The 12391-nt window shown below is 35.9% G+C and overlaps 1 protein-coding gene across 2 annotated transcripts; it reads left to right on the top strand.

Annotated features, from left to right (window-relative positions):
• The first annotated feature begins 954 nt into the window (after positions 1-954).
• On the top strand, positions 955-11965 carry LOC133678607 (pantothenate kinase 2-like). 2 transcript variants are annotated; one of them, XM_062100984.1, is made up of 23 exons: positions 955-1195; positions 1744-2144; positions 2733-2945; positions 3114-3172; positions 3762-3878; positions 4384-4503; positions 4594-4688; positions 4770-4863; positions 5047-5178; positions 5866-5978; positions 6170-6362; positions 7348-7556; positions 7938-7982; positions 8114-8162; positions 8654-8736; positions 9149-9265; positions 9683-9746; positions 9917-10063; positions 10158-10316; positions 10396-10479; positions 10977-11171; positions 11359-11430; positions 11643-11965. In XM_062100984.1, exons 2-23 carry the CDS (start codon positions 1787-1789, stop codon positions 11730-11732), a joined length of 2808 nt encoding a protein of 935 aa, XP_061956968.1. In that variant the 5' UTR covers positions 955-1195; positions 1744-1786; the 3' UTR covers positions 11733-11965. The 2 variants fall into 2 exon arrangements, with proteins under 2 accessions (XP_061956968.1, XP_061956966.1); XM_062100982.1 differs by having other exon boundaries at positions 1379-2144.
• Positions 11966-12391: the final 426 nt, after the last annotated feature.

The following is a 12391-nucleotide window of genomic DNA, read 5'->3' as shown; positions in this document are numbered from 1 at the left end:
GGTTGGTTTTACCAATTGTAGGAGGGGGTGAATATGACCTTCAAGATAATCCAAATCTAGATAGGCAATGGCTTTAAGATAGTTGAATTTAATGAGTTGATTTTTAGAAAGATTAATCATGGGAAGATGCGAGAAAGAAAGGGGAGGGTTATGATTTTGAGTAGAGATTACAAAACTTGGTGAAGACATTACTAAAGGGTAGAATCAGTAGATTGCTTTGATATCATATATGAGCAAGAAATAATGTTTGAGAATAACTTCAATGCCCTCAATCATTCATAAATTATTGCCATATTTATACATATAACATGTTATATTTGTGAACATTATCTTTAGTTTTCAAAATCATCTCCGATATATTTGTTCTCATTATTATCTCAATAATGTGCTGCCAATCTGAATATAAATGGAGCAGATTGCTCATGTTGGATTTGTGTTCAATCTCTAGCTATACGAGTTGCTTTGTTATTCGCGATATAGATTTCTGAGTTATACAGAGAGATTACACTCCTGTTTTTTAAAAAATTTAAATTTATTTTATTTTATTTACTTTAAATTAATATTGTTTATGTATTTTTAAATTATTTTGATTTGCTGATATAAAAAATAATTTTTAAAAAATAAAAATTATTATTTTAATATATTTTTAAATAAAAAATCCTTTAAAAAATAACTACAACTACACTTTTAAATTAAAAATATCGTTCTGATAAAATTGACCTGAAAAAATTTAAAATATTGTTATTTTTTTTAAAATGAAACCAGGTGTTGACTGAGACAGCTGAACTGCTTGTATCTGGGTAATGTCAAATTAATTTTAATTCAATTTAATCTAGAACCTCAACAGTTAGGTAAGTATATTGACATACCGGCAGGACAGTTTTTGATCTCGTTTATCTATATAAGTAATACCCGCTCTTGAAATTATGACTTTTAGTACTTTTCACTGCAACCGTATTTTGACAAACGGGCCCTTGACACCGATGTCCAAAAGTTCCCGCTTTAGCTCGCTGTAACCAACCAGTCTCAAGTCTCAACTGCACGAAAACAAAACAGAGAACGCAACTTTCTGACGTACGGTTTCAGGCTGCCCTGCACGCGATCCGTCTCTCGTATCCCCTAAATCCTCGTCCTCGCATTGCGATCCAACAACAACAATCGAATCATCACCAACAAAGCACAAAAACTTTGAAAGGTCTGCGTTTTTTATTTGTTTCAATTTCAGCTCAGCTGATAATAACTTCTCTTTTACTCTCTCTCCACCAAAACCCAACTTTAAAAGATGGCTTCTTTTTTACTTTCTGGGTTTGCTTTGGTATCCCTTTTCAATTTGAATTCTTTGAGTTCCCTTGACTTGCATTATTTTCTTGTTTTGTAGGTCAAAGTTTAGTCCTTGAGCCGTTGGATCAAGATGCATTAATTATCACCACCAATATCTTAGCTTAGCTTCTTCTTTACTCAATTCAATGTGGACCTAATCATTTTGTCTGTTTTCTCAAGTCTTAGTTTCGTAAAATGAATTATTGACTAGTCCTTGAGGACTTTTCAATCACATGGGCATTAAGAATTATCTATATTTTAATCCATTTTGATCGAGTTTTTCTATATACCAATCTTTTTCTTGATTAATTTGATTGGATTTTATATAAAACAAAGTTTTTTTTTCTATTCCTTTCTTTTTGGAGCATAGGGCAAGGGGAAAAAACTACAAGTCTGACCAAAACAGTTGTTGGATACGTGTAGGTTAAGGAGCAGGTGACAAATATCTTTTTTATTTTTGGGATTAATGGCAAGTTTAAAAGAGGACCCAATTCTTGGAATTGACGGTATAACTATAAAGGAGGAGTTTGAGATTGGCATGCCTGTGATTGACAAGCTGAGGGAGGGCCGCCCAGCTCTTGAAACTGAAGGCACAGTAATAAAAGGGGAGTCTGTGATTGACAAGGTAATAGAGGAGGGGAGCGGTGGTCAAGGTGAGATTGACATGGTTCCTCCCACTAGCAATTCTATCCACAGGTCTGGTTCCAGACCACAGCTGGACCTTAGCAAGGCTGCAATTGAAGGGAATTTTGAGGAGAGGGATCCTACAATTCTGTTGCCTAATCAATCTGATGATATATCCCATTTGGCTCTTGATATTGGAGGTAGAAGTTATTCATTATTCGAATCTGGAATTCTCTCTGTGTTTTTTTTTTTGGTGGCTTAATTAGATTTCTGATTCTTATTCTTTTATGGAAATTGTATTTTGTTTGAATTGTTATGAATTATCTCTCATTCATTCATTGTGAATTGTCTTTCTGTCTGGCACTTTGGAAGAATGGAGACGAAATAAAAGTCTGGATTTTGGCGTGCTCCATGTACTTGCTTGCATGTTTTTTCCTTTTTTCTGCCAATTCTGTTTAAGACCATGTTTTCTCAAACACTTCCGTTCATTCATTTCATTCTGCACTGAAGAAGGATTTGCTTCCACACCTACATTTTGATGGTTTGCTTGCTGGAATTAGAAATATATTTTCTAAAATTCTAACGGATATACATTATATTGCTTTTTCGTAGTGATAGTTCAGCAATTCTATCACTAACTGACAGCTGGTTTTACCTTTTTCTGTTTTCCTTCAGTGGGAAATTCTTCATTACGTATTGTTCTAGATTTTCATGTTGACAAGCTGAACTTTGATAGATTGATCACTAGTGGTATGCATGAAAGATCAGTTAATGGTGTTTGTCTGCAGGTTCTCTAATCAAGTTGGTGTATTTTTCAAGACACCAAGACCGGCCAACTAATGATAAGAGGAAGAAGACAGTGAAGGAGAGATTGGGAACTTCCAATGGTAATAGGAGAAGCTACCCCATTCTTGGAGGAAGACTTCATTTTGTTAAGTTTGAGACAAGCAAGATCAATGAGTGCTTGGACTTTATTTCTTCCAAGCAGCTTCATCGTGGTGGTATGCTTTCTATAACTTACTAATCATTCTTCAACGAGCATCTTTTGTCATTGGAATCAGACCATGTCACTTTGATGTTTAACGTGCTTGTTTGACTAGTTGCAAGTTACCAATTTCATTTTCCTTTCCTTTTTTTTTTTATAACTCTGGTGATTTTCCTGCAAATAGGAGTGGATTCACATAGCTGGCATTCTGATAACTCATCCAATGGCAATGCTGTAATTAAGGTAAGCTTTGTTTTTATGTTTTCTCAGTTCTGCAGGGGGTACTTTTGCATTACTTGTGGTTTATTTACGACCTTTACCGAAATTAGGAGGTAATATATGTGTAATGAGAACAGGATATGTTAGTATCTAAGAAAAAGGAATTTTAGAAATTATTGTTCATCTTTTCATCAAGATATAGTTTAACCTAGTTTTAGCAATTCCTTGCATTGGCATCAAAATATGTTGGAGAATCTGTTACTGCTACACAATGTTGTTCCTCTGGTTATGCAATCGGACTCTGCATAAAACCCACATGCTGTATACCATGTTTCCAATTTATGAGCAGCTTTTCAACCCTCAAATTTGATTGAGGTAGAAAAAAGTATGTGTTAAATCCAACATCCCTACTTATTCTTTAATAATGTTCAAATTACAAGTTCCTTGCTTCTTAAGTCATGATTTTAATAGTACAGCTGGTCATCAATATAGAATATGAAGGAGAAAACTGTGCAATAAAGACTAAAATAATCTTGTTTACACTAGTCAAAGTCTATTTTTATTCATTTGTCCCTAACAGATTTTCATATTAACATGTTGACTTTCTGAGAAGGCCACAGGTGGCGGGGCATACAAATATGCAGACCTCTTAAAGGAAAGGCTTGGGGTTAGTCTTGACAAAGAAGATGAAATGGATTGTCTTGTGGCAGGAGCGAACTTTTTGCTTAAGGTGGAACCTTGAATTACTCTTTCCACTTTCTTTCCAATTCTTATTTATTACTTTAATTGACTATTGTTTTTGAAAACAGGATTATTGTTTGATAAGTAATTTGTGTTTGTGCATCTTTTTAAACATAAAAACATTTGAACTTATGTTTTTCCTTTTCTTTTATGGTGAGTAGTGGAGCATGTTTCTTATTGGAAAAATGCCATCACCATTGAGTTTAAGTCATGCTCTTAACTATTATTAGGTAGTAGACTTATCCTATATCTGTATTTAATTACTGAAATAATCAGATTATGATGACACTGCCTTCTTGTTACAATAGGAATGATGGGACTGCTCTTAGTTTTCTGGCCAATATTATCATCAAATTTGTCACCGCTATCACATTATTTTCACTTGCTAGCTTAAGCATGTTTGACATCCATTTGTATGACCCTTAATTTATTTTAGACTTGCTGTTTTCAAATCTATATTAACCACATAGCTCTCTGCACCAAATTTTGAGTAGGCTATTCGCCATGAAGCTTTCACACACATGGAGGGTCAGAAAGAGTTTGTGCAGATTGATCAGAATGATATGTTCCCTTATCTTCTCGTTAACATTGGATCTGGTGTTAGTATGATCAAGGTAAACTAATCTTTCTTCTCAGTTTATTATTTTCACTTTGAGTATGGTAAAAACTCACAAAGGATAAAATATGCCTTCAATTTTTATAAGGTTGATGGGGATGGGAAGTTTGAACGAGTCAGTGGGACAAATGTTGGTGGTGGTACTTACTGGGGCTTGGGAAGGCTGTTAACCAAGTGCAAGAGGTCATTATGATATCTAATCTTCCTATATTTTCACTATTCATAAATATTGTTAAGGTCTCATTTTATTGATTTCCTTTGCAGTTTTGATGAGTTGCTAGAGCTGAGTCAAAAGGGTGATAATGGAACAATTGACATGCTGGTTGGTGATATTTATGGTGGTATGGATTATAACAAGGTATACTCTTATTTTGTTCACTCCTTTCAGTATAGCAATAGGAAACACGTGAAACTAAAAGGCACAAACTACGAAGTGTCATCAAGATTCATATTTGGAAATATAGTTAGTTTTTAAAAAATAAAAAATAAAAAATTTCAATATGTTATGGTGATCATGTTTCCTCTTATCATATCTTTATAGATTGGTCTGTCAGCATCAACCATCGCTTCTAGTTTTGGCAAGACTATCTCTGAAAAGAAGGAACTTACAGGCTACAGACCTGAAGATATTTCCCTGTCTCTCTTGCGAATGATTTCATATAACATTGGGCAGGTGAGTGGCATAAATGATTCCTTATAAAGAATGCCTTAGAGTGATGATGAAGCCATGTATGCTATAGATTGATATTTATTTTTTTAACTTTAGTATCTTAGTACCTTATCCTCTAGATTATTATTGTTTTTTACTTCACCATATTATAGTTAATACTACAACCTGTTCTAAATTTTGAGAAGAGTTACACGTATGAAGTGCTTGACACATAGGAATATTTTTTTTTTCAATTTCAAGTAAGGAAAGGGCCCAATTGGTGAATAAAAACCTGCAGGCTCTTGGGGAAAAAATGTGTTTTCCCCTTTAATTATAGAACGTGGCTGTGGTCAAATCTTGGCATAGATGATAATTGTTTAAAGACTGAATTATCTTTCAACCAAAACTTTCGCTATGAGTATAATTATTATTGGAACTGTCTTCTAATATGAAATTTGGAGCATTTACCAATGCCTAGCCATCTTCTAGTGGAAATTGAAGTCTACCGATTGAGATGGTTTTACTTACAAGACAATGCTAATTATGAATTCGATGGACTTGCTTTTAGATATCAGGTACTATGTCATATTTGTTGGTGTGGTGAAGTGCTATCTGCAATTTGATTTCTGAGATGATTTTGTGGTATTATCATGTTGGACAACTGACTGACTAATTAACATGAATGCAGTGGCTGTCTTTTCTTGTATGCAGATTTCATACCTGAATGCACTTCGATTTGGGCTTAAGAGAATCTTCTTTGGAGGGTTTTTCATTAGGGGTCATGCATATACAATGGATACAATTTCCTTTGCTGTTCAATTCTGGTGAGGATTGTTTTCTTTTTCTTTTTGTCCAAGGTTTAAACTTTTGTCTGATCCAAGTAAGGTTGATAATAGATATATTGTTTACATGAACACTAGTGCTTCTTGGCTATTTTTTGTTTTCATGATCTATCTCTCTCTATATTCACCATTTAAGGAAAAAAGATTTTTTGGTTTTCACATTGGTTGTCTAGGTCAAAAGGAGAGGCACAAGCAATGTTTTTGCGGCATGAAGGATTTCTGGGAGCTTTAGGTGCATTTATGAGCTATGAAAAGCATGGTCTTGATGACTTGATGGTTCATCAGTTAGTTGAAAGGTTCCCTATGGGTGCACCATATACTGGAGGAAAGATTCATGGTCCACCACTCGGGGATTTGAATGAGAAGGCAAGTGCAGTTTGGTTTTGAAACATATGACCTAGACTGCCAACTATCTTGAAATAATTGGGCTGGGTCATGGTTTTTTTCTAAGTTCAAAATGTGGGGAAGTCTTGTAGTACCATAATGGTAGCTGGTGGCCCTGACCTATTTTTCTAAAGCTGGTATTTATATATTAACATTTCACAATTTGGTCCTACAGCACCAAAATTACATTTGATAACTCAGGAGAACCGCACTATCTGTGAAATCTTTTGTTGCTCTAGGGATGCCACACATAAAAGTTGCCAAAAGCAACTCCATTATGTTGATTCCTTGCAAACCTTTTTTTCCCACTATACTAGACACAGATGAGATATCATGTAGGAATAGATTCTTGAAGCAGCTATTTAGGACTTTATCCTGTGATAAGGAAAGGAAGAGGAAAAGGGAGAGGGAGAGGGTAAGTAAAGAAAAAGAATCTATAATGGATCAACTTGATAGCCATGAGAGGTAAAAAGGTTGGAATCTATATATTCTTCTCAATAACCTTTCAAATTAAATAATGTGATCAAATAATTGGCAACAAGAAAGAATGTCTCACCTAATTATCTTCATGGAAAACTATTTTATATTTTCAACTTTATTATGCAAATCACTCCTGTACATACTATCTTAATATAGACAATTCATAGAGATGCAGATGTCTATTTTTGAGGTTATGGTTAAGCCATCATGAGCTTTCTTCCTCCTATATGTGAGTGACAACTAGCTACTTCTCATCAGTGAGTATAGTCTGGATATGTAAACTTCCTGGCTGAAAATCTTATTTATCAATTTCACAATGTCTTCTATCGAGAAATAAAAACCTTTGATGGTGGCTCAGATGATAAAAGAAGTTTGCTTAAGCCTTTTTGGTTTAAGCACCAGATTCCCATGTTCTTGCAGGAGCGTGCACACACACATCCTGTTTGAATTGGACCTTACACATTATTTATTGTTGATTCAAATGCAGATTTCATGGATGGAAAAGTTTGTGCAGAAGGGAACTGAGATTACTGCTCCTGTACCAATGGCTTCATCTGGAACCACTGGGCTTGGTGGCTTTGAAGTTCCTTCATCCAAAGGTGGCACTCTACGTTCTGATGCCAGTGCATTAAATGTTGGTGTTCTGCATCTTGTACCCACACTGGAGGTGTTTCCACAATTGGCAGACCCAAAAATGTATGCAAAATTGTACACTGGTATTGCTAAACACTCCATTAGATAATCTCTCTAAACATAAATGCTTTCACTGTTCTGAGTGGTTTGATTCAATTATTAAATTAGTATCCTAGACTAATAAAATCTTATTCTATTGTGGCATTAACTTGTCCCATGAACATAATGTTGCCAACATATTGAGGAGCAAAAATATTGTATAGAGAATTTGGCTTTTTTTCTCTCCATTCTCAAAGAATTCAATTAATATAATAAGTGTAAAGCTTGAATTTGCAAAAGAAAAAAAAAATTATTGCCTTTTTTTTCCTGTTATGCCATAAATATGTGATTCATCAGTCACCCCTCCATCTAACTTTGTGAAGCAAACTGATTTCATTCCAACAGGTATGAGCCTAACACTATCGACCTCGCAGATCACAGTGAATTAGAGTGAGTAAACTCTGGGAATATGCTACATATTTTGATAATCCCTGATTGAAACTATTTCAATACAGTTTATCCTCTGCTTTCACATATGCATGATACGAAAGTTTCCCAGCTGATTTTGTATGTCAATGTAGGTACTGGTTCACTGTGCTGTCTGACCATTTGCCAGATCTTGTTGATAAGGTAACCATCAATATTGTCATAAATCTCTTTCACTTACTCTTGCACACACACACATAACCCCCACGCTTGCACTTGTGTGTGCACAGAGTCACCATGCATCAACTTGTGTGCGCAGAGTCAACATACATCAGCCTGTAAAATTTTTGTCCTCTGGTATTAAACATAAAATTAGGAATATGTACCCCCATTAAATGTAATTAGCACTGTTCTTGAAATTGAAGAATCTCGTGTACAGAAGATGCAAATTTTAATTGTCGAGGTAATAATTTAGTCTCTTGCTTGATTGAAAAGCTAATCCTACTTGAGGTCATGGGTTGGAAATATGTGGACACTCCTATCCCACAATACTTTTGGGTTATGAGCCCAGGACTGTTACCATCTTGACACACAATGCCAGTTATTCTCTTTTTTGAATAATTAGAAAAATAAGAAGTTTGATTGTCCATAATGTCATAAGAAATATATTAAGAGCTTAATGTGAAATTTTGTAGGCAGTGGCTAGTGAAGGTGGAACGGATGATTCTAAAAGAAGAGGTGATGCTTTCGCTCGTGCATTTTCTGCTCACTTGGCAAGGTAATTAGAATAGTGGTAAACATTCTATTACGTTATTTTTATACATTTATTGAAGAGTTTCTTTATTCTAAAGTTGGAACTTCAAGTATGTTGTTTAGATTACTTGTACATTGTAATGCTTTTTAATATGGGACTGAAGTGCTGGTCCCATCTTTGCATCTTCTACGGTTTTGTTAATATTGATGATTTACTGATGAATAACCCATTCCCTCAATTTTCTGGTCACTCTTTGTTTTGGTTCCTGCTGGATGCAAAATTGTTTTGTTTCAAATCATCACTGCACAATAAGAATTTTGCAGTGTCATTCTTTTTCATTGTTTTGTTTTGCTGTTCGGTTGGATATCTTTCTTGACATTATCTTCATGTTATGAAGGCCATTTTTCTTCATTTACCAATTTCCAACACTAAATAGGTTGATGGAGGAGCCTGCAGCATATGGGAAGTTAGGATTGGCCAATCTCTTGGAACTAAGGGAAGAGTGCTTGAGAGAATTCCAATTTGTGGACGCATATAGAAGCATAAAACAGAGGTAACCACATTCTTTCTTAAACAGCCTCTGGAAATAATTTGAACTTAGTTTCTCTATCAATTCCTTCACAACGTTGTTTATGATCTACACTTATTAATCTGATCAGAGTATGTATAAAAAGAGGCATATCCATGCCAGAGTGGAAAATGTTAAGACGCCTATTATTGTTATCATACAAACTGAACAATGATTTTCTGTAATTGAAAAAAAAATTATATTCCTAGGGCTTCTGAGAGTACCCTGCCTGATCACTTGTATTATCCAACTTGTTAATGGTAATTTTTTTATGCAATTTACTTAACATCTGAAAGCTATATGTATGAGGATGAAGAGGATGTAGCAACACAGTTATAGCGTGTTGCACACACTTTTTTTCTTCCTGTTCATTTATTGATTCGTGGTTTTGAATGCAAACAGAGAAAATGAGGCATCACTCGCTGTGTTACCTGACCTGTTGGTGGAGCTTGATAGCATGACAGAGGTATGTCTAATTATGATCCTAACCTTCTTCCTTTCCCCTTTCTTCTTTTCCCAATTGGAACCAAGAGTTAATTTGACAGTTATGACAGAAATTCTGTGCTGTCATTCTAGCATGATAATGCTGATTCACCTAGTAACTGTCTATCACCTAAAATCCTCTTTATCTTGCAGGAGACAAGATTGCTTACATTAATTGAGGGTGTTCTAGCTGCGAACATATTTGACTGGGGATCTCGTGCTTGTGTGGAACTCTATCACAAAGGAACAATCATAGAAATCTATAGAATGAGTCGCAATAAAATGCAAAGACCTTGGCGGGTAAATAGAGAAATAAATATATATATATTTTTTCATGGGAATACATGATTTGCATTGCATGTTGAATCAATTATTTGCTCGTATTGGTATCTAGGTGGATGACTTTGATGCATTCAAAGAAAGAATGTTGGGGTCTGGAGATAAGAAGCCTTGCCCTCATAAGCGAGCCTTACTTTTTGTGGACAACTCAGGTGCTGATGTTATTTTAGGGATGCTTCCCCTGGCACGGGAACTCCTCCGTCATGGAACTGAGGTAAGTCTGCCTTTCCGTGATGCTAGTGAAAGAAGACTTTTCAATAATTTGTGCACTACCCCCCATTTTGTTTATGCAGGTTGTTTTGGTTGCGAACTCCCTTCCAGCACTAAATGATGTAACAGCTATGGAGCTTCCTGACATTGTCGCTGAGGCTGCAAAGGTTTGGCCACATGCTTGATGCTTTGCAAACTTCTTATCTCTCTCTTTTTTAAAATTATTTGTCCGAGTGTCTTTGTTTTTCTTGTTTTTCTCTTCTTCATGTTCACACGAATTGTGTAGTCGCGTGTCTTTTTTTTTCAAACTGATAAATGTCTAGGCATTTGTTAAGTTTCTTTCTGCACATGGATTCATAAGAACTCACTGTGACAAAGTGGAAAATTTTTAATTTATGTCAATGCTCCTACGTTATGCAGTCTGGTAAATAAAAACTGTAAATATTTTAAGTCAACTAAAGAACAGCACAGTTACGACCATGGTTCAAGAAATTGATTGGAGAATTTTCAGGGGGTTAATTCAGGAAGCAGAAAAGATGTAATTCATAGTCTATGTTAGTGTTGGAGTTGCAGAACTCATTGTTGTTGGGTAGCATTTACTTGAACAATGCCATGAATTATGCCAGTAAACAAAAGTGAGGAAACTGATTTTCCTATTCCACAGCATTGTGACATTCTTCGCAGAGCTGCTGAAGCAGGTGGTCTACTTGTTGATGCAATGATAAACACTTCAGATGGTTCTAAAGATAATTCCTCCTCAGTTCCCTTGATGGTTGTTGAGAATGGGTGTGGGAGTCCGTGCATTGATTTGAGGCAGGTCAGCTCTGAGCTTGCTGCCGCTGCAAAGGATGCTGATTTGGTATGGCTCTGGATCCTATTATCAAAATCTTTATCAGTGCTTAACTTGGTTAAAGTCCCCATGTTCAAGTATATCGGTTTGCCTTAACTTCTTTCCTCTCTTTATTTTGAGAAAAAACTGCTCCAAGCATAAAATAAAGGACAAATGAGTACAACTGTAATCACATGTTGGAGTTTGTGCTGCGCAGATTGTATTGGAAGGGATGGGTAGAGCTCTTCACACGAATTTCAATGCTCGGTTTAAATGTGAGGCTTTGAAGGTAACACTCTATGGAGAGTTAAAATGGTTCTTTTTCTTTTACCATCGAAGTGCTTCATGCGTGTCCTTGTGGTAGTTTATCTTCTGACATTCTAAAATGTTCGAGGAAATGGCATTCAAGACGCCAACTCAGGCATCTATTGAAATCGTGTCATCTATATTTTGACTTTCGAGTATTTCCATCTAATATGTGGACGTATCTCATTAATGCAGCTTGCAATGGTGAAGAATCAGAGGCTGGCAGAAAAATTGATCGAAGGAAATATATACGACTGTGTCTGCAGATATGAACCAGCCAGTTGAAATCTTCTCAAGCTCATATTTATCAGTCAGGATCTCATCTTTTGAAACCGGGGGGGGGGGGGGGGGGGGGGGGGGTGTTTTGTGTTGGAACCCCATTCCCCATTGGAGAGAAGAAAAAGGAAATAAACAAAAGGGAAAAGAACACTTCAGTTCTATTGTCTGCGCTTTCTCCTGTTTATCTTGCACTGATCATTCTAGTGTCAATGTTATGTGGTAGAAAATCATTCGGTGTTGATGTTGCCTTTATTCTAAACTAGGAAATGCATGAAACTCTATCTCTACAGCGTTGCAGGAAGAACTCCAATCTAAGAAACGAGGGTCATATTCCTAGGCTCGAACTGAATCTATTCCCTCCCTGTGGTTTACAATTCCTAAAGCCTCGAGTAAAGCTTCACTTCCTGCGAGAGGCCAAGGCATGCAAAGCTCTATAAAGCCAGTCGTTTCTTTTAACAAGTTGGCAACTCAGTTGTCATTGATAGATAATCTATGCGCTGCCAAGCTCGACCAGATACCTTTGTTTAAACTTTTCTTGGATGAAAAAAATACGTTCCTGGAGTTGATAAGGTTCTGATGCGGAGGGACCGCTTGCCCTGTTCATCCGATTCTGCATCCTCTCTTCAAAACAAAAACAAAAACGCAAAATGTCGTGATTCGATTAG

This window comes from Populus nigra, chromosome 18 (genome assembly GCF_951802175.1).
Source record: "Populus nigra chromosome 18, ddPopNigr1.1, whole genome shotgun sequence".
In the NCBI taxonomy this organism is placed as follows: Eukaryota; Viridiplantae; Streptophyta; class Magnoliopsida; order Malpighiales; family Salicaceae; genus Populus; species Populus nigra.
Note: the sequence above shows the minus strand (reverse complement) of the source record. Positions and strands in the feature narration are given on the sequence as shown.

Bases quoted from the DNA above. Each gene is read 5' to 3' on its own strand.
- LOC133678607 (XM_062100984.1), top strand. From the start codon at position 1,787: ATGGCAAGTTTAAAAGAGGACCCAATTCTTGGAATTGACGGTATAACT. The intron at 3,879-4,383 runs GTGGAACCTTGA...AATTTTGAGTAG, and splicing joins GAGCGAACTTTTTGCTTAAG to GCTATTCGCCATGAAGCTTT. The intron at 6,363-7,347 runs GCAAGTGCAGTT...ATTCAAATGCAG, and splicing joins TCGGGGATTTGAATGAGAAG to ATTTCATGGATGGAAAAGTT.